This window comes from Frieseomelitta varia, unplaced genomic scaffold (genome assembly GCF_011392965.1).
Source record: "Frieseomelitta varia isolate USP_RPSP 00005682 unplaced genomic scaffold, Fvar_1.2 scaffold_725, whole genome shotgun sequence".
NCBI lineage: Eukaryota > Metazoa > Arthropoda > Insecta > Hymenoptera > Apidae > Frieseomelitta > Frieseomelitta varia.
The window spans coordinates 150,914-176,317 of record NW_025110507.1 but is presented as its reverse complement, the minus strand read 5'-3'; the positions used below and the strand labels follow the sequence as shown (position 1 = coordinate 176,317).

The 25,404-nt window shown below is 41.3% G+C and overlaps 1 protein-coding gene across 1 annotated transcript in view; it reads right to left on the bottom strand.

Moving 5' to 3' along the window:
- Window positions 1-25,404, bottom strand: part of LOC122535449 (zinc finger protein 541-like) — a gene marked incomplete at its 3' end in the record, with an annotated part of 141,341 nt that overhangs the window by 98,497 nt on the left and 17,440 nt on the right. Inside the window, exon 3 of the mRNA XM_043666991.1 lies at window positions 5,648-5,785. Within this exon, the coding sequence (XP_043522926.1) occupies window positions 5,648-5,785 (138 nt within the window). The remainder of the gene's footprint in view (window positions 1-5,647; window positions 5,786-25,404) is intronic.

Genomic DNA, 25,404 nt, shown 5'->3' with positions numbered 1-25,404 from the left:
GCCTCGAATTTTCTATAGCGGTGGAGAAAGCAATACCGTCTCCTTTTCTCCTCGCTTCTTTCTTCTCCACTCTCTGTGTTCTGCCGCTCCCTGCGCTTTTTCCCTTCACGGCGGAAAGATTTTCCCGCGACGTGCAAAGGCGACAGAAGAACGATACCTTGGCGCGCGAGTAATTGCTTCAACGCAAGAATGCAATATTCCTCTGTCTACAACGATTCCGACGTATTTTTTCCTCCTCCGCCCATCCTTTTGGTGACGTCCGCGTGCCAGTCTGATGTCTTATTACGAGAGCCAGGGCGTCTTGCGCTGAATTTAATACGAACACCACGGGATACCGACGCTCTGCCTTTCTACTTCACGACGGTGTGTTTAATAAATCGCCCCGGACGAACGCGAATCACCGATGAAATCGGTGGATTTTATTTGGCAGGGAACGTCGTTTCTCTAATGCCATAGCAACCACGTACTCTCAATGTGAACATTTCTGATAGAAACGCGAAGGTTTATTACGATTGTGAATGTTGACTTGTAATCGAAATTTACACTTGAATTACAGCACAGAAGTGTAGAAAATAATTTAACAGTGCAATAAAATTTTTTAATTAATTATCTACAAATAACCACGAAAATAGAAATGTAGAAAATTATTTTTAATCGCGCGGCGCGACGAAACTATAAGTTGAAATTAAACGTCGCGCTCCGAGGAAAATTAAGTCTTCACCTTTCATTTCTGAGTCATTCAGAAAGGAGCAAGGAGATTACGAAATTCCGTTCTAGGGCATTTTCAATTTGAAGAAAAACGCGGTTCTCACGAATTTGTTACATTGAATTTACGTGTAATTAAATGTCGGCCTAAATATTGTCCTATAAGAACAAAGTAGCGTGGATCAATGATACGTACGACATTCGAAAAGAAAAGTCAACTCTTTCATGACAGAGTGTCAAAAATCGATTCATAACGAAACAACCACACGTTCAGTCGTAGCCACGCAGTGCGTAACGTAGAAAATCGAAAAAATACATGTGTGTGTGTGTGTGTGTGTGTGTTCTTTCACGAGGCGGAAAGTACGTTGGAGCATTTGCATGTTTCGCGATTTCCATGTAGCTCGTTTGAATTGCAAGTCGAATAAAAATCAGTCCGGCCACGGATTAGCATAACAACGTTTTTATTTCCCTCGCCGTTGTAATTCGGGGAATTAATATTCCCCGAACGGCAGCCGGGTGGTATAAAAAGGCCAGAGAGTAAGACGAAAGACGCTCTTGACGACATTTCGCGGTACAATGTCGTCCAAGGGTGGGAGGGAGGGAGAGGATTGGTAACCTCCTTAGGAGGCTGCGTTTATCGTCGAGAAACGTCGTCTTTCATATGTAGATTGTCCTTGCCGACGTTCGTCGTCTCTAACATCGTCGAACGAATAATTTTCTTATCGGTGGCAGTTCCTTAACTCGGCGAGAAGGAACGTTGAAAATTTGAATAAACGAGAGAGAAAGAGAGAGAGAGACTTTGGGATGCTTCCAACTTCTTTGTCAAAGACGAAATTTTTACTTAATCCTTCATTCGTTAGTTCACTACTACGTCTTTCGCAAAGAGAATAGAACGCGTTTAAGAATAAAAGGATGGTTGTAGAAAAGAAATTTGACGGAAGTAAGGGTTTGACGACATTTGGCAAAATTTGTAGGATCATTGATAAGACTGCTGACACAATTTCAGAAAATTTGAACGAAATTTTCATAAGAGGAGAATTTGTATTTATAATTCTTCTACTGGAAAAATCGAGCGGTCTTTTGTAGTTGAATGAGCAATTAATTTCTAATTTGGTTCTTGCCTAAATATGCCAATATCACCTTGCTTTCGAAATTGTTTAATTTTTTATTCCTTTCTTTTATAAAATTAAATCAACCATTACGCGATCCAAGTTTGCAAACGTTTCCATTCCAATTTACAACTTTCTATTTCAGAGTATCTCAAATGTTCTTTGATTAACGAGAATATTGAAATTTAGCTTGTTAAAGTAATCTAGCTTCAAGCATCAATATCGAATAGAAAATTACAGATTATACGTTTGTGTAAAATATTATCTATTCGTTTAACAAAGCCGTTACTTTAAAAATGATTACAGAAAATTTTTCTCATCCCTTATAATTCATCTCTCTGATAATTCTAAAAATTTTCAATTTTAATTCTTTAACTCTTTCACTCGAGAAAAGTCGGTCGTCGTGGCAGTGAACCAGAGTAAAATTTCGAGTTACTCAAACTGATCTAGAAAAGGTTTAAAGTCGAGTTTCATCCTTTTCTTCTCGCGCTGTTCGTGAAAAAAGTCTGTCAGTACGGACGACCGTGGATCGACAGCAGTATGCAGGAACATCGCGCAGTTTCTCGCAATACCGTGGAGTCCGAGCATTTCGATCTGGCTCGCCCTAACGCGACATTCGACGCAAGGTTCGGCCGTCACGTAGCAGGTAATATGCAAATGACATATCGTCACGGTGAAATTTATTCATGGACGCGACTGCCCGCAGCTGCGGCTCCCAAGTTCCTCGTCGACCTTCTGCGTTTCCCCAAAATTGTCGTAATGAACTTACTCGGCCATGCAAAACTTCGACCTTACTCCCGGCGATCGGCCGTTGCAATTTTACAGGTCGAAACAAATCTCCAATAGTTCTCGTAACTACGCGCTGGCGTGGTCGAGTCGAACGAAGAGCAGTTCATCGACAACTTTCAGCGATATATTTAGGAATCGAGTGATTTTCTTAACGAGTCGATCCGACTGCCGAGCGCTTCTAGAGTATGACGTACAAAACCGTAATTACGATCTTAGTCACCAGCGGCCGACTCGTAAATCATTATTCTCAAAAATGAAATCTCCTAGTCTACAAAACTTGCTCGGTCTACATTAATTAGAACCTGGCCACCGTCCAACCTCGCATTACGCGAAAAACCGAATACCAATTCCGTAAATCATTCGCGACATACGTCGACCGAAATAAAGCTAGAATTTCTACTCGCACGAATTTTCTGAGTCATCCGCCTACGAGTATACTTCAAATATTCACCGACGAGGTAATCTGTAAACCACCATTCACGGTATTTTCAAGTCATCCTGCAATTCTCTTATTATTAAATTCCTACCGAGTCCGTAAAATTGTTTTTAAACTTGTTTCTCAATTCCTCCGACATTCGTCGAGGATAATTCTTAAACTCACGAACGCTAACGCGTCTTTTTCGCAATTTTTCTCTCTCCAGGGAGAGGCGAGCAACTCCGAAGACAAACGGGGGGCAATTTGACGAATGCGTGAATGTGACGAGAGAAAACAAATCGAACCGCGGGTTCGACACGGTCCATGGGAACGACACCGTTTTGGCATCGGGGCGCGACACGCTCGGCTGTTGGCTCGAAATCCGATATTTTTTTGGCCAGGAAGCTCGTTTGTTCCTAGTGAATCGCGCGTCAAAGGATCAGAGAGAGAGAGAGAGAGAGAGAGAGAGAGAGAGAGAGAGAGAGAGAGAGATTGCGCCATGTCGCTACATTTTATCGCAATTACGAATCGTAGCGAAGAAGGATTCGATCTCCTACGTGTGTTTTAAATCATCGGTAAACACGGCTACTTTCAACTGTCGCCGCGTGCCACTGAATTTGCACGCGTATGACCTCGAGTAATTCGTCGAAAAATGACAATCGAATGCAAAATTGTTATAATTTATTACAACGAGGCAAATTAATTTCTTATAAGCGTCCCCAAACGTTGAAACAAATACTGTTGTTTGGCGTTGCATTGTTGCTGCCTTTGAATAAATTAATTGCATTAAACTGAACTGTAGCGATATATATATATATATATATATGCGCAATATATGTGTGTTTATATTACTTGACTGTTACAACGAACACACGTGTAGTTGTTCGTTAGTATCTCAATAATGACGTAGAACTGCACGATTTAATTTAATTTGTTTATATTCGCAAGAATTAAGTGAATGAATCTATATAATGGAGAGCGCCATTCATTAAATTCTGTCCGTTGATATTAAACGCGTGAATCGGTTAGTCAAGAAGAAATTTTAAATTCGCGATAGAGAGTTGTTGAGAGGTATGTAAATGCCAAGACAATTCGACGTTAATCTGTCTTGAATTCAACCAAATTAAACGAAATTATTAAAAAAACATTCACTAATTATCAAACGATTCTAAATTCCTTAATTTTCATTTCATTTCATTTCAAATACCTAGACAATTTCCACCCCTTGGAACTAACTTCCACGGTTGTTTCATCTTGATTCATGTTGAATGGAGAACGATCTCGTTCAAGATACACGACGTACGGGCACGCACGGTTCGTACGAAGGCGAAATGCGAACGAGGCAAGGTTTCAATCAGTACATTAAGTTGTGCCCTCCACCGCTTGGAAAGGCGTGTTGATTACCGTGCACCGTGTCCCCCAGGAAACAATGCGGACATTTTATAGCCGGTGTACAACTGGCACAGTCCCCTTATACTTGCCGGGAACAATGGGTATTATGTAGCGTGGTGCACGCACGGAAATAGCCTCCCCCGGACTTGTTCGAACTAGTTGTAACTAACTGTTCAACTGTGCCCGTTGACGAGCAGCGCAACAATTACGCTAATGCATTGTCCTCGGTTCCTTCGCCTAACGACTCTAAACGATCGGTCGTCCCTCCTTCCCCCCGCGCCAGCCCCCCTTTCGGCCGTTTCAATTAAAGGCGACCAGGAAACACGCGGCGGGGGTCTTCCAGTTAAAACGTTTCGAAATCTTTCGCGTCGCGATTCCCGATCCATTGATTTATCACCGTTTCATTAGGCGATGGTTAATCGGTCGAGTGGATGCCTAAGCAGATCTTTAGAACTGTCTGACCGACCGTCGTTGCGATCTTCAACGATGACTTTGATGACAATGAAATGAAACGAACAAAGTGGAATAAGTATAAACTATTTCAGAGAGAGAGAAATTATCGTTCTCTGGTTTCTAGGTTCGATGTAGTAACGTTCGTCGAAGCAGAGAAAATTTGGCCTCGAGATTTCGTATCAATCTTTCCAATTAATAGCAGTTTAACTCTCAGATTGCTACGTGAAAACAGAGAAATTCGGCTGGATTTGAGTTAGCCGAGATTTCTGGACAAATGTCGCGGGAATTATCAAGTTAATGTGTAACGATCATTTTAGAAAATTCGGCTAGATCGAATCGACGATGATATGTAACATCAAATTTCAAATTAGTAATAATAATAATTTACCGATTATTCAGAGAAGCAGACAATTAGACTGAATTAGTCGAGATTTTAATATTAATATTATGCCAGCTTTCAAACTAATAATAATCGTAATTTAATCAGCAGAACATCTAGTTAAAAAGTTTGTGGAAATTCTGATTCTTTAAATTAAATTTCTACAGTTTTCCCAAATCTTATATAAATCATTCAGTTATTACTCAATTAATCTGTCACTCATTTATTACTCAGCTTTAAATAACGGATGAACATTTTAATAAACGTTCATACTTTGAAGAAAGATCTGACAGATGCGGTATCCATTTGAAGCGTGGAGCTCAAGTAGAACAGGCGCGACAGTGGTCAGACAGCGCGCTGGAAATTTCCCGCAAGTGAGAAAGTAGAACTGGAAACAACACTCACCCGTATCGTTGTCTCCTGGAACACCAAGACTATCGCTATTGTCATTGATGAAGGCCTCCGCCGTCGACGTGAAGGTCTGAGGTGATAGTGTGAGGTCCGGCCCGCTCTCACTATCGAACAGTTCTAAATTCCCATTGCCTGAAAAATAACAAGAGAACACGCCCTGTAAATTCTGTCGTCATCTAATATCGTCAATTAAACAATTGTAGAGTTAATAAATTGGCAGCAATTTAGGAAATATAATACACGATCGTTGAAACCAATTTTCGAAATCTCGAAATACGATTTCTACATCTCCATTTTGCACATCCTTTTGCTATTTTATAAAATTACGTAATTCATACCAATCGAACTATTTATTTTATTTTCTTTTTAATTATTTTATTATTTGAAAGTTTTTAACAAATGGAAGTACCGTTGGTTTATTTTTCCCCAAGATTCGTCTCCAACATTTTCTTTAGTACCCTCTAAATATTTTAAAACTCTTCTTAAGAAAAATAAAATCATTCTTGCGAAAGCAACGTTGAATAATGAGAATTATGATGATACTAAGTTTAAGATCGAGATAAGAGTTCTTCGAGAACTCAATGCCAAGAAACGAGGTTAACAAATCGAGGTGAAAAATTAGTAAGAGCAACTACACGTGGACGGGACGATTTTCCTGATTTCCGTGAACACGCTCGCCTCCCACTCTTATTTTTATAGCCATGCAACACGCAGAGACGAAATCACGCTCGTCGATGCCAGGTTGCTCGACCTCGAGGTTGGCAAACGTTGCCGACAGATGGACAAGATTCTTCGCGTGTTACGAAGGGCATAGTTCAAAAATAATTAGCTTTGTTTGTTACAATATGATTCGCGAGACTCCTACAGCTGCTCCTACAATTTTCTTTTATCAGCGATAATTGGTAAATGCAATTCAAGTATTAACTAAAAGCGCGTACGAATTTTTAACGTGCTGTATAAGTGCTTATAATTATATGCGTGCATAATTACTAAACCTAATTTGTATATCGTGTAGTCTCTGAAATTTATTTTGTATTTCATAATGCATTCTTTGCGACAGAGATCGAAAAGGAAATTTAATTGGACTGAAAACTTTCGAAGCTGAATAATTAAATCTTAAATCGTTACGATCTTGAATCTCGTCTAAGGATCAAAGATGCGAAAATCTATAAGATACACCTATTGCTCCAAGTAATAATACCTGTTAAAAGATTAAATGGCAGAGATCAAGTTTCATTTCTTAAACTCTTAAATTTCATTTTTCAATCTAAAAAAATTCTCCAAAAACTATTTGTCAAAATTTGCCCAAAGACAAATTCTGCTAAAAAGAATAAAATAAATAAAGTAAAATAAAATAAAATAAAATAAAATAAAATAAAATAAAATAAAATAAAATAAAGTAAAATAAAATAAAATAAAAAAAATAAAATAAAATAAAATAAAATAAAATAGTTCTAAGAAAGCAACTGAAAGGGAACGTATACGATGCACGACGCAATCTGTAATTTAATCGCGATATGGATCACCGGGAGTTGATCGATGATTTTTCGTTGTCAGGATGCGACGTAGAAGGGGAGGGAGGGGTTAAAGTTAGGCAACGGTGCTGGGAGGGTTAAACGAGAACTCCTCGGGTATGAGACGAGTGTCGCTTTCGCATATTCCTCGGCGCACTGACAACAACGCTGAAGAGCACTCTTACGAGAACTAGCAGCCAGTGGAGGATCTCTCGAGACCTTAGGTGGCCTTCGCGATCCGAGGACAACTGCTGCCAAGTGGCAGCAAACTTTGACTGTGGATTTTAGGTTACGTAGCTCGTCGTGCTAAGCGACCTAAACTCTGTCTTCCCTTCCCCTCCCCCCCTCCCACCGTCCCACCCTCTCGCGCTTGTCAGACCCTCGTTACGACCATCTCGGTTCACTCGATTATACCGCGTCGTCAACCGCGATCAGATCAAGAAATCGCGAAGCACACCCTTACTGTTTTTATCATGAGAATCGCGAGACGTATCTTTGTTGTTCTCGTCACAGTTTAGTAAAAAGAAAAAAAGAAAATCGCACGTTATGTATATTGATTGTAAACTTGACAATGGCTGTATTATCCACAGACAGTGGATGTTGATGCAAATATATATTTTTACGAATGTAATTCAAAAAAATGGAACCCAGATAGATCAGATGGATTGCTCAGCTTAAAGTTTCAAATGATACACGTATCAAATAATTGTAAATTTCTCCCAATTTGACTTTTAGATAAAACTGAAGTCCTCCCCCTCTTTTGGCAAACTTTACTTCTGAAAAAAAAAATTCACGAAACTTCGTTTAATAATATAAAATTTTAGTTCGTAATTGTAATAATTCCAGATCTAGTAGAGTCTAATTCACAACGCCGAGCCACGTTTAAAAGAATTCTGAAAAATCCAGCTGATTGTACAACAATTGGTACAAAAAATAAGGAAAGAAGAGAGAAATCGTAATACACGAGGGGGTGGCGATATATATTCGAGATAATTCACGACGAAAAACATACGATATCCGTAGCCACTTTTGCCGACACAATTATGCATTTGACGCAGAGGTACGTACACAAAGCATTACGTACCATATTCGTCGGCATCGACATCGACCGTGTACACGATTCGCGTCGTAGAGCGGGCGTTCCGCGTTAATTCAAAGCGACGGTATGCATCTCGCGGCGGATTAACATATTCCAGATTATCCGGCCGCGTTTGCGTTAATGCCTGCGCCGTTGGGTTAGTTAAATATGTAAATATAAGCGGACCCAGCCATGCTGGACCGTTATCCGCGCTTACGAGAGATCGATGAATCGCGCGCGGGCACAAAACGTTCGCACGCACACGCGCGAGATGCGCACGCGAAACGGGCTGAATAAAATTCGGAAAGAAACGGGAGAAAGGGTTTCGACGTTGGAATAAATCATTGGAAACGCGTATCTCGTGAAACAGCGATACGTTGATCATTTATTCTACAAATAATACGTTTAAACCCATCGCGTAATGACACGCAGCTATATGAATTCTGCTATAAAAGATTTATAAAAATGGAAGAACAATTGAAGTTAGATCGGTTCCTTTCGTGAACTGAAATCGTTCAATCCTCGAGTTGTCCGTTTTATTAAGAAACATCTTTACTTTATTACGTAGCTTATTACCATTTCGTTTGTGTTCCTAACAACAATCTAAAATTAATAAAATTCACAATCGAATCGATATTTTGGCCTTCCGTCACAGAGACGAAAACATTTTCTTTGCAGCTCGCTTGCCAAAAAAAAAAAAAAAGAAAACTCAATTACCTAATCCAACCCAGAATTCCCCGAGCACGTCATCAACGTCATCGCGATCCGGGAGGAAAAGTACCGAAGCAAACGGAACTAAAAAAAGAGATCTAAACAACACATCTGAACGAGGGAAAAATACCACGCACGCCGTATGATCAGGAACAGTCGTGTAATTTCAAGGAAACAAAAGGTGGGACGAAGCAACGAACCGGCCCGTAATGGCGATCCAGAATTAAAGCTCCATCGCGAGATTATTAACAAACGCGACCGTTTTATCTTCGCATGGTGGCGCGATCAGCAATGCACTGCAGCGGGGTAGAAACGGGAGGGGGCGAGCCATCGTTCCAAGACAAGGGGTTGATCATCGCCGCCCGGAAGAAACGGGCAAGGGGGATGAGAAACGAAGGAGGAAGCTAGAAGGAACCGGCCGCGCAACCGAGTTTATTCAACGCGCGAACGAAGCCCAGATATTAATTTTCGCGATGTATATGGATGAGTTCCGACTGAGCCACGGTGCAAAACCCATCCAGAGAGAAGGAGAGAGAAGGAGAGAGGGAGAGGATGAAAGTGGTAGATAGGAAGGTGATGATGCTGGTGTTGGTTGCTGCAGGTGGACCTACGAAGGAAGGTACATAGATGTAGCGGCGAGAAGCGGTCGTACAGAATGGCGAGGGGTGGTTAAATTGCTATCGATCCCCCAAGCTTCGCAAATATCGTTTACCTTACTCTTGCAACCCTTCTAAAATCCTATCCATGCTCTCTCGACGCTCGCCACCCGATCTCCCGTCCTTCGCTTCCAGCACGATTTCTTCTCCGCGTATCGTTCCTCCTTCCGTTTCCCTTTTTATGGAAAGTCAATGCCCAGAATCGTCGAAGTTATTTCGACGGACAAGGATTTTCCTGGACATTGTCTTTCAAATTTAGAGTTAACGTTTGCGTCTAAGGTGAGGGGATTGAACGAGTTGGATTTTCGAAATTTTCCGATACTTTTTATTTGTGAATTTCAAGGCCCAACACAATTTTGCTTCTATTTAAGATATCGCGTGTAGGGAATTAAGACAGTTGTAGCTTTTTCGAAAGATGTTTGAAGAGTGAATTGTAGTAGTTAATGTTTCATTTTCAGTTGTAGGTCAATGATCTTAGCGAATGAAACTAGATTCTAGAATCTAGTAATTATAAGAGAAAAAAAGATGAAAGGATGTTCGTGCGAAGTAAATAATACACTTCTGTGTATCTTCAATGAAAAATTAAATTTATAGATTACGACTAATCACAAAAATTACTGACCACCTCCATCTGTAACTGTCAACACACAGACTCTCGACTGCAAGAGAACGATAATTTATGAGAGTTCAAAACGAGATACCATTAAAAATGTCCCAGTTCTTCGTTAAACACATATATCCTTCCAATTCATAAATCGAAACATGCAACGAACACACGCAGACGAAATTATCCGCAGTTAAACGAAACATTGGCAATATTACCAAACAAAACTGAGCGTCCACGTGCCTCGATGAGAGTAGATTCCGACCACTTTATTTTTATCCGCCATTCGGAACAGTCATTATTTCCGGGCGAGACAGAACGGCGTCGAAAATTTCGAGCAGCGGGCAAACAAAAATTTTAATCAAATTGAAATTAATGGTGGTAGACGTGTTCGAAAACATTTTCGAAATAATGTTCTCTCTCTCTCTCTCTCTCTCTTTCTTTCTCTCTCTCAAGCACCCATGTATACGATCGATAGATTCCAATATTCGAGCTTCGCAAATTTTGTTTACCTTTCGGCAGCTGCACTGTCAGGATTCTATCCTGTCAGATATGTGTTATCAGCCGAATAGAGGCTCGAAACTCTATGTGCTGACAATTACGATCGACGATATCCTCCCCGGTTTTTTTTTCTCTTCCTTCGAATTTTTATTCTTTTTTCTTTTTTTTTTTTTTTTTTTTTGCAATTCGACAGTATAAACCATTTTCAATTTCCTCGTACGCGTTAAATTTATCTTCGGCCGGCGGTACAGCGAAGTTTGCACTAACGGTCAATTGTGACACTGTTAATATTGACGATCGTCCTGTCACGAAGATTTATGGAATACTTTATCTGACATCGTGCATCGACAAATTCGGATCGGTGGCTAATTCTTCTTGCTATCCCCGTCGTTCGTTATTATTTCATTTTTTTTTTTTTTTTTGGTCTTCTTCCTCTTTTTTTCACCATCGTGAGAGGCGATTTACGAAGGATTGATACTTTCGAAATTCCTCGATCGTTGTCAAGTTCGTGACAGAAACGAACAATGTTAATAACGTGAGATATATCACGAATTGAACAGTTATTGCGCAATAACTGAAAAAAAAAAAAATTAGAAGTCTCACTTCAGTGCAAAAACTGAAAAGTTAAGCTTCCACGTCTATCTACTCTTCTTCGTTTATTTCGCTTCGATTTTTTATACCTGAATTATAAAAATCAAATCAAATATGGGACGAAAATCACTGAAAAATTGGCCCGTCAATCTTCTAACGAGTGCAAATTCGAAGCCAATTCTCGAAATAATATTGGCTGTTTCACCAACAGTGGATAAACCGAAATTCGCTTCAGGATCGTCGCTATTATCGAACGCTCGCAACAGACGAAATTCGAGCCGAGCGTAAGACGCGAATCGCATGGAAATTTGAATTTCCGCCCCGCGTCGTCCATACATAAACTTGCAAAAATAAAACGGCCGCGCACGCGAAAAATCTAGCAAAATACGCGAGCGAGAGTGCACGCGATTTACATAGCGGTTTTGTTTGGCCGTTACGCGGAATCGAACGATTCTCCCCTCTGCAAAAGATATTCGGAATCGCGCGGTCGACTCGCCGAGGATTTTTATGAAAAATATCGCGTTTCATCGCTCGATGAATGAAGTTCTCGCTGGTTCACGCCGACCGTAAATGAATTCGTTCGCCAAACAGTAAGGCCCCTTCCACGCACGAGATTCCAAGCGCATTAAATAAAAATCGCATCGTAAATATCGTCGAGTCATTTTCGAAAATTGCTTTGGTCGACGAAAAGTCATTTTTGACGTCATTAAAGAAAAGTTAACGCATTCGATCAATTCGAATTAAATAAAATGACGTTGACAAACAAATGATATTTCTTGATATATCAAATGTAAAATTCAGCTTTTGCGATTGTGATTGATTATATGAAAAAATATAAAGTCAATCATCGTTTGTGCAGAATCGTACACTCTCTTGTATCTCTCTGTATCAGAAAATCTTACAACAACAGCTGCTGTCGAGCAAGACACAGAGATATTTCCATAAATCTTTCCGTCAATCCTAATTTCCAATGTTTCAACAGACACTTTGTTGCAATTTCGTTCAATGAGATGCATTCACGGTAATAAAAATCCAAAGCTGGCGAATTTTATTTGAGCAAGAAGCTGCAAATCCAAATTTCGACAAACAAAAGAAAAAAAAAAAAACAAAGAGGCAACGAAGAGCACTTTCATCAGCCAATACGTCGCGAGATATTTCCATATCGCGCAAAACTTCCCGATCCATCCGACGCCGCGTTCAATTCCAACAAACCTCCGGACCACAATTTCCTTAAAACCGTTTGTCCACGTTGCAGAATTGAAAAAAAAAAGAAAAAAAAAGAGCGGAAGAAAATACCGGCCGAGCGTATTCCAGGGCGAGAGCCATTTTCATCAGCGCGGCTCGCAAGCCCCGGAGCAATGAAAACAAAGCGCACTGAGGCACGACGGTGTACAGCCGGCCCTCGACCAAAGGTCGGTTTCTTTAAGCCGAAGATATGCAAATTGCATTAAGTGTCCGCCTAACGTGTACGGTGTATCACGGCCGCTCGGCCTGGTATTACGAAACTTAAGCCGTAGCGCACAAGTGTCGCGAGCTACGGCCACAGTTCTCCCTTTGTGCGGACTAAACCCAGGCCATTATCTCTCGGCCAGCAGCGGAGAACTTGAACTGGAGAGGAGGTACTCATCGCGGTTCCGTGCCACCTTTCCGCGTCCTTGCGTATTCCTTCAGAGAGAATTCCTTCTCCCTCTCTCTCTCTCTCTCTCTCTTTCTCTCTGTCTCTTTCTTTGACTATCTCTCCTTCTTTGGTCACCGTGTTTCGCTGATCCTTCCAGAAGCGACGTCCTTTGTCGACGGACGTTTCCACGCGAAATATTTCTCGGCCAGTTTGCCGCGGATAATTAAAGGACTTAGAGACGGAGGGGGCCAAGACGATGGCTTGATGAACTGAGACACCGAGAGTTTGGCGCGAGGCCGGATGCTGACTTGGGCAAATTGTTCAGTCGACGGGATGAAAAGCGGTTTAGAGTGACTTTCGAGGTGGGCAAGGTTTTATGGGTGGCGGAGTGAGCGTTCTCTCCGGTGTTTGCGCGATATGAAATTCGGTTTGAAGGTCTCCAGATTAAGTGCTGTCGAGGAGGTTGCGTCATCTCGCCACTTCTTACGCTTGATTTACACACTCTCTGGTTATGAGACAAAAGTCGTGAAACGAATCCGTAAACAGATTTAAATACGATCGAAGCGCCCGATATATATGTAAATGTGTCCTGAACACAATTTTAAAATATCGCGTTCTCCCCTCGTTCGAATGAAACTTTAAAGAATTGAACGTCTTGAAGAATTTTATGCATAACACTTGCACCTCGTAGATACAGAAATATTTAAAACACGATATTCTACTGTGTTCTCGTCCTACAAAAAATTTCAAAGAACTCTTCTAATTTTCTTCTCATTATAAAAAAAAAGGGGGAAAAAGAAAATCAAAATATCAAAGGCACGAAAATTCTCTCAATTTTCTTCTCTAATTATACAAAAAAAAAAGAAAGGAAAGAGAAAGTGGAAATATCAAAGGCACGAGGTTCCGATTTTCACTATTGAAAAAAAAAGGGGAAAGAAAATGAAAATATCAACGGCATGGGGATTTTATTTTTTCAGTTAGCCTCACGAAAATATTCCAAAAAATTCTCTCAATTTTCTTTTCTATACAAAAAAAAAGAAAGAAAAAAGAAAGTGGAAATATCAAAGGCACGAGGTTCCGATTTTCACTATTGAAAAAAAAAAAAAAGGGAGAACTTTTTTCAGTTAGCCTCACGAAAATATTCCAAAAAATTCTCCCAATTTTTTTCTCTAATTATAAAAAAAAAAAAAGGAAGGAAAGAGAAAGTGGAAATATCAAAGATAGAAGTTAGGACATGAACATACACACAAACACACAAACACAAACACATAAACACACACACACACACACACACACACAGAGACGTGGCTGCGTAATGAAGCTATCACCGAAGCCTGACAGGTGATCGAACGGCAGCGTCCAGCCGGTGTCGACATTAGTTACCGGGTCGATCCGAGCGTGTGCACAAAGACGGCCTAATCGGCGCAGATGAGACGGGCAAGGGTAATCACGCTCACGGCCCAATAATCATACCATTATAATTAATGTGCCGCAATTAAGGCGGTAATATAGGACAGCCGACAATCGAGCCGTGATTGTCGATTAAACGTTTTCGCAACGCGGGCCGACGCGGCGCGACGCGTTTATCGGCGGCGATGCACAGGACCCTCGTTTCGCGAACGAAACCCTCCTGGCTCGTTACACGAACATGCCCCGCTGCAAAATGCGACCTTCCGCTCCCTCTGGCTTCTCCGCGCTCGCATTTAGGATAATGGACGGTTTTAAGTGTGGTTTAAATGGAGATTCGGGCAACGTTTCGTTCTCGGTACACGGCGGAATCTTGTTTCGTTCCGGGTGGTGTTCGAACGGTGGCCGAACGGGGCGGTGGATTTAACAAGTCGTTTTGCAATTCGGTTCCTAAGAATTAAACGAGATTTAACGCGGAGGTCTGATGCCAGCTGCACGACCAATTATTTCGTTATACTCTCTCAGAATTCAATTTCAGGTAATGAATTTTTTTTTTCTTTTTTTTATGAAACTAGGAACTTTTCGATTAAATGAAGTAAAAGTTGCTCGTAACACTGTTCCAAAAAGATACGATTAACTAAAACTAAAAAGACAAATTTAATGAGTATAAATCTAATATTATTATTATTTGATATTCGAGAAAGCTACGAATGCCGAAACTTGGATCAGAAATCAGGCACGTAGAAAATAAATACACTTTGTACCTATTAAATCCTTACAATTCGTACAAACTCTAATAATTCTCTCTTTTGTTCCTCTCGATACGCGAGAAAATTAATCCAAAGTGGGGGAGGTAAGTTTATTTATCGTGGATGGCGAAGAAAACAAAAGGTTTCCAGCAGGAGGTACGCGCTGCAAAAATCACAGAATCTGTTTTCGAAACCGAGCGACCGTGAAACGCATTCAAATTACGCGCGCGGTGAAATTGCGCGGCAGTGCACCGCGTCGGTGGATTTTTCCAGCGCGAACTTTCTAGGAAATTCCTGTTTGGACGTTGTTCAACCGACCTCGGAAAACAAAGCTAGACTGGCACCGAGCGTCGCGCGTTTCGAAATCTCTGCCAATTCCTTTTTTCTCTCCCATCGCCGACGAAACGATGAAACTTTTCAAATTCTACGCGGTTGCACGAATAATTTGTGCACTTAACAATCTAGAGATTTCTACTTGAAAAGAAACAAAATTTTGTTTGCATTCAGTTGAAAAGGATAATATCACGTGATATACAAAAGAATTTCGGAATTTTTATTGTAGAATTTTGTAATTGTTGTAACAGGGACTCGCGGAAGTCGAATTGATCAACTGCACTTTTAATAAAATCTTTCTGGTCTATTTAGTGGTCAATCTTTTAAATGTTTTACCATACGAAAGTAACACAGACAACTGTCGATTCTGAGAAAAATTAAAACAAGAAAATTTACAATTATCACTCCTCTGTCGTTAATTTACGATATCAGTTGATGTGGTCCTCAGATGACCAACCATGAGATAACAATCTCACGTTCTCGAGTAGAGATCCACCTCGACTCAACGATACATAGCCAAACTTTCCCCTCAAACCGTCAGTTACCAACAACGACAAACACCGTCAAACCACTCAAATCACGCGAGATGGCGAAAATCTCTAAACCGTATATCGATAAGTAGCGAGTCAAAATGAAAGAAGGGTGCAAACGTGGCGGTGGGTGGTTGTAGCAAAAAAAAAAAAAAAAAAGAAAGAAAGAAAGAAAGAAAAGAAGAAAGAAAGGGTAAAAACGTGGCAGGAGCGAGAGAATAAATTGGATTACAACATTCTCGACAAACGGTCCGCTACAAAGAAACGTAGGAAAAGGAGACTGAAGGTAAATAATGGAGTTGAAAAAAGGACGGGATGGGCGAGGAGCGAGGAGCGGGTGGAAAATAAAGGGGAAAGGGGAGAAAAAGGAAGGTAAGCGAAACTCGCGCGCGAGGACGAAGGGATGGGAGTGAGGGGTGGTGGCTCAGAGAGAAAAGCGTACACGTACGTTTAAACACAGGGCAAGCGAAACATACACGCGCGCGCGCGCGAGTAAGGTAGGAGTAGCGAAACAGCGAGCGGACAAGAGAAAAAGAATAACCGTAACGAACTCGGTGCAATAAGAATCGCAAGGTAACGGGCTCGCCCGGTATTATTTCGGTAGCGAAGTCAATTTGCAATCAGCGGTGCAGCCGTTCTCCCCTCGTTTCCGCCGGAACGAGTATAGTCCGTATTTACTATAATGCGATAAGAGGCGAGCGGTATCGTACATTTAAATGAGACCCCGGCCCGCGCCCGCTCTGTTTCCTTTCTTTATTTCCACCGTGTCCGGGGGGAGGGGGGGTAGAGAGGGGGAGGGCTTTGCCCGTCGCTCTTTCTTAATCCGACGCCGAGTATCTGCTTCGTTGACCGCCCGCGATAAAAATGACGACGCGACATCTTGCTGGATTACCAGGGCCCGCGTCACACTGCTCGCTGGCGATGTTCGCGGACTCTACGGATGTTCGATCGGACGCTTTGTGAATCTGTTACATTATTGCACAGATTCGTCGCGTTTCTCACGCGGTGATTATACTTTTTAATTTAACACGGTCATTTTGGGGATCTGTAATATTCAAGTTCTACAGTCTAACGCGCTTCGAAGGATATTTTGAGAATTCGAATGATAATTATTTCTTGCAAAGCATTATATACCAGTGAAATTATTTTGCTGCAATATTGCACTTTTTCCTATTCGTTGCGGTTTACTTTTTCTTTCCTTTTTTTTTTTTTTTCTTTTGGCGCAAGTTTTACATTTTTACGTTTGAGGAAGTTTGTTCGAGAGAACGCAGATGAGAGGAGAACTGTGAATTTTTCTGCAGGTTTATATTCTATATGGATATAATCGGAGAAATGGAATTTAAATAGGAATTTGTTTCATCGCATTAAAAATTCCCTCTGAAATTAGAATTTTGAGTGAACGCAATGAATTCGTTATATATCGACATCTGCAACGCCACGGAAAATTCCTTTCCTGAAAAAAATTGCTTCACCCTTCTCGGTGAACGAATTTCCTCAAACAGCATTCACAAATTTCATTCTTCTCACTTTGTTAAATACCAAATTATCGTCCCTTCCGATGAATTTTATCCGCGCGATTGCGACCAACGTGAGGAGAAATAAGTATAAAATATGTTCCGAGTTGGAGGATGCTTAAATAAAAGCGGATGGCGTCGCAAGGTGAGAAGGTAAATTGAAAGAGCTACCGAAAATAAATCGGCAATGGAGAACGCTTAGAAATGGCCGCATGCATGCGAAATTCAACCAGCGCGTGTGTCCGTAAGCATGTTCGTTTAACAAGGGCGGAAAGTACGAGCGTTGAATATAGAGAAAGACATAAAGTTGCGAGAGCTGCTGGGAGGAGGGAAAAAAGTCGATTACCCGCCATCTCGAATATTTAAATTCATAAATGCGAGTCTGTTCTTCGATCCGTGCTGTCCCTTACTCCCTCCTGGTAAAAAATTCACCTCGATTCGCTATCGAGAAACTTGCTCGTTTGAAAATAGGAAAAATGAATCTATAACAACGTATTTTAAACATGTAAAAATATGTAAAAATATGAAAAACAATCTACAACAATAACATTAATATTAAAAAAGTTGGCCAGCCAATGATTCAAAACCTTCGAATGAAATTTTCGGCGTAAATTATTTTGCCACCCTAATTCTCGTAATCCTACAATATTCACTCATCCTAAAGCTAATAATCCTACCGTAATATTTATCAACTCCAACCGCAATAATCCTACAGCAATATTTATTAATTCTAATTCTAACAACCTCGACAGAACTTCCAACACCTATTTAAATCCTAAGCTACGTGCAGACGGTCAAACGTTATTTCATTATTTAATTTTTCGCGAAAGAAGGCAAAAATAAAAAAGTAATGGAAATGAAAACTCACTCCAAGGCCTTAATGTATCTACGGATTAACAAAAATTCTTTAAGAGAAAGTAGAAAATTTCTAGCATTGAATTTCGTAACCTTCTGATTCAATTAATCAATAATCACTCTGCATTTCGTAAAAGATGAAAAACACGAGTTAACTCTCGTCTATAGTTTGATAAAGGTCGTTAGTCTTCGTTAAAAATACAAAAATATATATTTTACAATCCGTTTGTTATTAAACATCGGAGAATTTATATTTAAATTTTCATTCGCGCTGCTTTCGCTCCCACTGACAGCAGCTCCGAAACAATTACCCGACAAAGTGCACACGAGGCTAATCAGAGATTCAGACACGTGTACGACGCAGAAGCCCCGAGAGTCACGGGATCAAGTCTTTGCCGTCGCAACGAGACGAGCAAGAAGGGAGAACACGGTAAAGGATGCGTTCTCTGGCGGAGGTTGAGTGGTCAATTTATCTGAGGTCACTTATCCGTTTTCCCCAAATAACAACGCCACAGAGAAGGAGTATCATCCTCTGTGTTCAACGAATCGGACAACGGTAACGAGACACTTCAACCGGACCTCCGACGGATAATACGAAAGTGTGATGTCGCTTGAACGATTTTCTCTTCCGGGAGGGAGAAAGACTCGTCTGGGCAAACTGGACGATCTCTGATGGTAATTCTTTCATATTCGCGCGCGATACGTTTGTCGCGTACCGTACACTGAACGAAGATGTCGTGAAAGTTATAAAAGACATCGGATGCGAAATCACGATGACGAAAAAGATATTGGACAAACGAATCTCCAGAATGTCTCAAAAACTAAATTCTGCAAATAAGTGACACTGCTCTGAGGATTTATTGCATTTAATTAGTACTATGAAAATACGACAAATGAATTATTCACGATATTTTAGATCGCGGTAAGTAGTTGGAGTTAACACGCGCAGCAACCGAAATTCTGGCTAATGGTACAAAAATCCACCCACCTCCTTCTTCGAAAGGAGGAGCCTCAATTCGCTAAAAAGCGAATCGCCGAAGACGAAAATTACAACGAGCCGTCGCTTTTCGAAACGCCTCGGCGTCACGAGGCGGCTGGATATCCGTGCCGCGGTGAAAAAAAAAACAAACCCCGCGCAATGGGCATCTCATTATGACATCGTAAAAACGCAATTTCCGGGTGAAGGCAATTTCGCCCGTTCGTTCGTTCGTTTCGGGACTTTCTCTCTGGACCAACAGCTGGGAGAGCCGAACGATGTTTCACGACGAGGGTCCCCGCCATACCTACGCGGGGAACATTAATTAAATCGGCTGGCTGGCTGGCTGGAGCTGGTGGCCAAGCAGAGGGGTGGCGAGCACACCCAACCCCGAGGGGAGGGGGCTTGGAAGCGCGCGGCATCCCTTTGACAGCGCAGTCAGCTTCTATCGCAAATTAAAGTCCCGGCTCACACGGGCCGGCACGAAAATAATTTCGCGCGCGTAAGTTTCGCATCGTACCCCCCTCCCCGACCCATCCAACCTCCACCCCCTCGCCCTCCCCTCGTCTATCTTCACCTAGAGCCATGATTTTCATGTTAATCCGGTGTCCGCGTACACCGTGGCGAATTATCATTCTTTGACGAACGGATTCGAATTGCGAATCAGCGTCGAGGGACGCCACCCCGCCTCACCCCTTTGCTTTGAAGCGTACAGCCTACGTCCCACCAAGGGGATGAAACACGCGCGAGCCTTCGTTTGTTTTCCCCGCTTGTGATTAGACGATCTTGGTCTGTCGCTGGCGGCTCTTTGATCGCCTTTTTTTTCTGCTTTGGAATCGAGGGGATGGTAACTGGAGTTGGACGAGTTCTGGGGGATTGGATAGAAGGAGGGAGGTTACTCGGAGTTTCGTCGGAGGTTTTCGGAACGAACGAGTTAGTTTTTCTTTTTTTCTTTTCTTTTCTTTTTTTTNTTTTTTTTTGTGGTTTAGAGGTTCGAGTGGCTCTTTGTGATTGGAGCGGAGACGTCTGCGCAAGCTGCGATAGCTTCACGAAGATGATCGAAAAGACGAAGCCCAGGTGGAACATTCGTTTCGCGTGTGTATATTTTAGAGTGGAGAGGATGGCAATGAGGTCTGGTTGATTCGATCAATAGCCCACGTGAAAATCGGGCGTACGTTGGAATACGTAGTTGAAAATGATGCAGACAACGCGTATTACGTGTACTTTTGTAGTTTCTGCAGGTTTTCAATAAATACGCAATCGATTATGACTGAAAGTTTGCTTGAAACTGTTTCATTGCATTGTTAGTACAAGAAGCTTCCTCGATCTCGAAATATTTTTCTCTAAATCGTCTAAAAATTCCACGTACAGAGGAACAGTCAATTCTCCGAACTGCGACGGACAAACCTATTTTACCCTTCGCGAGAAAAGCCTCGCCAACCTTTGAGCCCTCTGAAATCCGAAATAAACCACGAAACGGAGGATACGCGCGTCGATCTAAAAAAAAAAAAAAACGAGACGCACCACGGCGAAGGACGTGCGAGCGAAATCGATTACAGAGGAAAGAAACGCCCGGCGACATCGTCGGTTTTATCGCGGACCCCGCGATTAATACGATGGCGCGTGCTTCTACATACATTCCCCGTAGGGTGGAAAAGAAAAAAAAAAGAAAATAAAAGAAAAAAAAACGGTGTCCACCGTGGCCGTGGGGAGTGGGTTGGTGCTGGCTCAATTTTTTTCCCCCCCTCGATTCGCATTCCCGTCGCGTTCCGCGCAGTTTCTACTTTTTTCCGCGTGTCGTGGCCTCCGCGCTCCGCTGCCGCACACTTAATCAACTCTCGTTACGGTCTAATGGCTTAATACCGTGGGCTAGCTTTGTCCAGGGGCCCAGCGGAATCTCTCGCCTGTAGGCTAATTCGAATTTAAACCCTGCCACCACTTGCTTCGCCTGGCCCCGCCACTCTTCCCACAGAGTTACACGCCGCCATAGTTTTCGTAAACGTTTCCCTCCGAGGCTTCGAACCACTCGTTCTCTCCCTTTCTCTCTCCGGCAACTCTTGTTACCGCGTGCCTTCAATTACCGACTATAACTTTCCGTTGACCGGCGAAATCACGCTTTTAGCTGAATGCGTCAATTACGTCGTAACACGGAGCACGAGTTTAGCCGCGGCATCGGTTGGAACATTCGAGTGCTTCATCACTCGGCGGCGCTGAAACACTTTCCTTTCCAAAAGGTTATCAGACGCGTGGAGCGTTGCTTTTCACAATGTGGATGGTGGATTTTGCATCTTGTTGTAGAAACTGAAGAAGAACGGAAGAACGAATCCATCGAATAAACGATTCTGAAATTCTGTTTGTGACAAGAAATAATATTAAATGTTAAATCATGTGAATGTTAGAGGCTTTAAATTTGTCAACCCGTTTGAACCATACAAGAGCGGATGGTTGTATCCACAGAGTCAAATCTTTTTATTGGACAATATTTCCAATTGCTAGATACCAATTAACGAGTCTTAAGGATCTTCAAGCTCCTCGTAAATAAAATCAATGGATGACTGAAGATCTCCTCCGTAGAAAGTGTCGAGTCTCGGTATTAATTTAAGATTTCACTCGATGAATAAGACAACGTGTGGTTTAGGGGCAAGGTGTGACTATTCGGCAATCTCGTGGCGTGGAACAGTCACGCTGTCAGAGCTCGTAACATACTCTATTGGATGCAGTAACTAATAGCTGTTCCCGTAGATTAAACCATTGCTACTCCGGTTAATGGTTACCATGAACGTAGTAGAAATGTCAGGCACATCTCCCGACGATTAATCGCTTTATAAAAGTGTTACGAATACTCCTTCCACCAACGATTGCGATAATTTTCATTGAACTTCCATGAAACAACCAATATTGTAATTAATATTACAACTGAAGACAAATTGAGGACAGAAGAAAAATCAACGATTATTTTACATTCCCTGAATAGAATATTGCAAATTATTGCTCGAATCTAACAATACGACGGAATAATATTACAACTAAAGACAAATTGAGGACAAAAGAAAAATGAACGATTATTTTACATTCCCTGAATAAAATATTGCAAATTATTGTCCGAATCTAACAATACGATGTGTCTGCCACGTCACGAAATTACGCGTGAAATTATGCTTGAAAATTCCGACTGTCTGAGAAAGTCTGAGTAAGCTAGAGAACCTTCGATTACACGATTAATTCGGTTAACGCGCTTAATCGATAGATAGATCCTATCTTCACACAGAAGCGCGTGCCTGGCGGCCGATGTTGTTTGGAATCATCAGCTTAAGCAGATCAAGGATTACATGTAATTAACGTCCGATTGATACGATGATCTGCGCTCGGTTTCACATCTATGAAGCGACAGGGCGGCGAGGCTCGAAGCGAACGCCTTTCACACCGTAAATGGATCCAATAATCGCAAGATTGCTATCATCTCCGGTGCCACGGACCTAAAAATCACCTTTAACGTCCTCACTCCGAGTCTTCCCACGTCCCCTCGTGACTTTCCAGCCTTTGATTTGCTAATTCCCAAGATTACCCATCAAATGCTTAACCATCAAAGCCTCTCGTAGAGAATTTCAATCGAAAACACGACCCGATCGAAATAGCCGATATCTCACATTTGCTGGAGAAAATTGTTGTGTAATTAATGGAAAGAATCTTCCTTGTTTGGGTGAAACAAGGTGAGTTTTTCGAAAATCGTACAATTCTTGGATCGTTCAAACTAAAGATAAAATTACAACGAATGTCAGATAAAGAAAAAATAACGATGTGCGAGACTTGATTTAATTCTGCACGCATTGTTTGCGCGTTTCCCTTTTTTAAGGAAGTTCTCAGGTCGAAAGTTGTCGCCTTTTTTTCAGCTTTCGCGAATGTGAACAACTTTTCATCGTAATAACTTTTGCTCTTGTATTTGAGCAGAGCATGCTTTAATTATTTCCCCGCAGCTTCACGTCGCCAGTACCAAAAATAAATAGAATGCTTCATTTACAAGACACTACTTTCAAATAATAAACTCGCTCGACGAGTTGATAAAATGTTACTGTAATTTCAATTTAAAAAAAAAAAAAAAAAAAAATGTCTAGTACAAAAATTCCGCGAGAGAAATTATTTTTCTGCAACTCTCTAACATTAAAAGTACAACTTTTCATTCAGAAGACGGTAGATAATCTCACTAAAAATCGACTTTACATGGTCGACGAATCGATAAAGAATGTTAAAAAGAATTACAAGCTCTCACACAGGAACTTCCTTCTAGCTCGAGTTATTGAGATTCCAGTTCACCGTATATCGCAATGCATACGAAACGCATCTTCCTCGCGCGTAAACGGACGTTAACCGACGTTATCAGCGGTAGAAAGCTCGCTAGCGATTCTGGTCGGAGATCGATCACGAGGTTACCCGGTTTCCCCATTATCCGGTATCGGCACGATGCCACCACGATCGCGACCGTACGAACCCAGGTACCGCCGTCCCAAAGGTGAACGTAGGTATCCTCCGTGGCGCGGCAATATCACGGCAAACCCCGTGAAAATATGTATATCGCGCGCGGCTCATCTGTTTTAGCCGGTAGGCATGCGGCCGGTATGTGCGGCCGCGGTCGACGCACGCTTACGCGGCTCGCTTGCCGATTACGCCAACATGCCCCGGGTTATAACCGATCCCGAAACCGATGTCCCTTGGGACACGGCCGTGCACGGTAAATACAGCACGCTGGGACCATCCCTGCTCTCCCTTCGCCACCATCTCCAATCGTTCACGTGTCTTTGCTCTCGTGTGCGAGATTGTTTCAACAAAAATTGTCTGTATTTCGAGTCAAAACTTCGGGAAGAACGATCGTCTCGAAACGAAGATCCTTCTCAAATTTATTCAACAGTTTGTTTGACCAATGTAAGATAATGCTGATAATAAATTGGTAATTACTATAGCTCTTCAAATGCATACCCTAAAAAATGCAGCTGCTACTGATGAAAATAAAATTATTCTTCCAAGCATGGATAAGTTTAAACGAATGATGGAATAAATTTTGTCTAATATGAATATAAATTTAAAAAAGAATAAAATGATGCTGCATTTATATGAATTAAACGAATTAATCATCCTGAATTAATATCTTTTATAATGTGAATATGATTTAGTTGAGTATGAAGCTTCCACCTTTAACTTTAAATTGTCAGTCTCTCTCGAAGACTAACAATTTCTCCACATTGACAGCGTGGCAATCTTTCTTAAAGACTAACGATTTCTCAAGAACATACTTTTGTTCGCGAAATGCCTCTGGAAATTTTTTCAACAACTAAATCCACCGTGGTTTTGAAGATGGGCGTCTCTGCCCTCTGCAACGACATCTTGAAACTTGCCTGTACGATATTTCCTCTCCGTTCTATCGAACTTCGACTCACTTAAATGGCAAAACGTTCGAATTTCTTAAATTCTTTGGCGTTCGAGATTTGATGGAACGGCGAAAAGGAACCGTCCATCTTTCTGTACCTCGAACGAAATTCTCCACGATTTATTTACGGAACTAAGTGTACTTCTTTTATAGCAAAAAGTAAGAATGTAATATGCTTTTCATGAATTTGTACAAAACGTTACACGATCATCCTTTTCTTCTCCTGTCTCCAATCTCGTGTATGTGAGATTATTGTGCTTGAAGTTAAGTAGAATATTGATGACTATATTTCAAATATATATATATATTTTTTTTTCTTTTTCAGTAAGATGAGTGTATTGTCGAAATATTAATAAATTAGTATTTAAAATATTTATATATTTCTACGCCACCAAATTTCATTACATCTTCACACTAGATACATAAATTATTGTGTACGATGATAGTTGGAATTGACAGCTGCTTCAGTAAATTTACATCTAAATATAATGTGGATGAGCACGTTCTTTGTATTTCTTCATTGAATATCAAACGATTTTCACACATTACAATTACTTACACATTTTATTTATATCTATATACTGACTATTTTTACTTGTTTATTGTAAATTTGTGCTAGAAGAAATAGACTTTGAACCTTGATTCGCAGGGTTATGATTTGGAAACCAGATGTTAATATAGCAACGATGTAATTG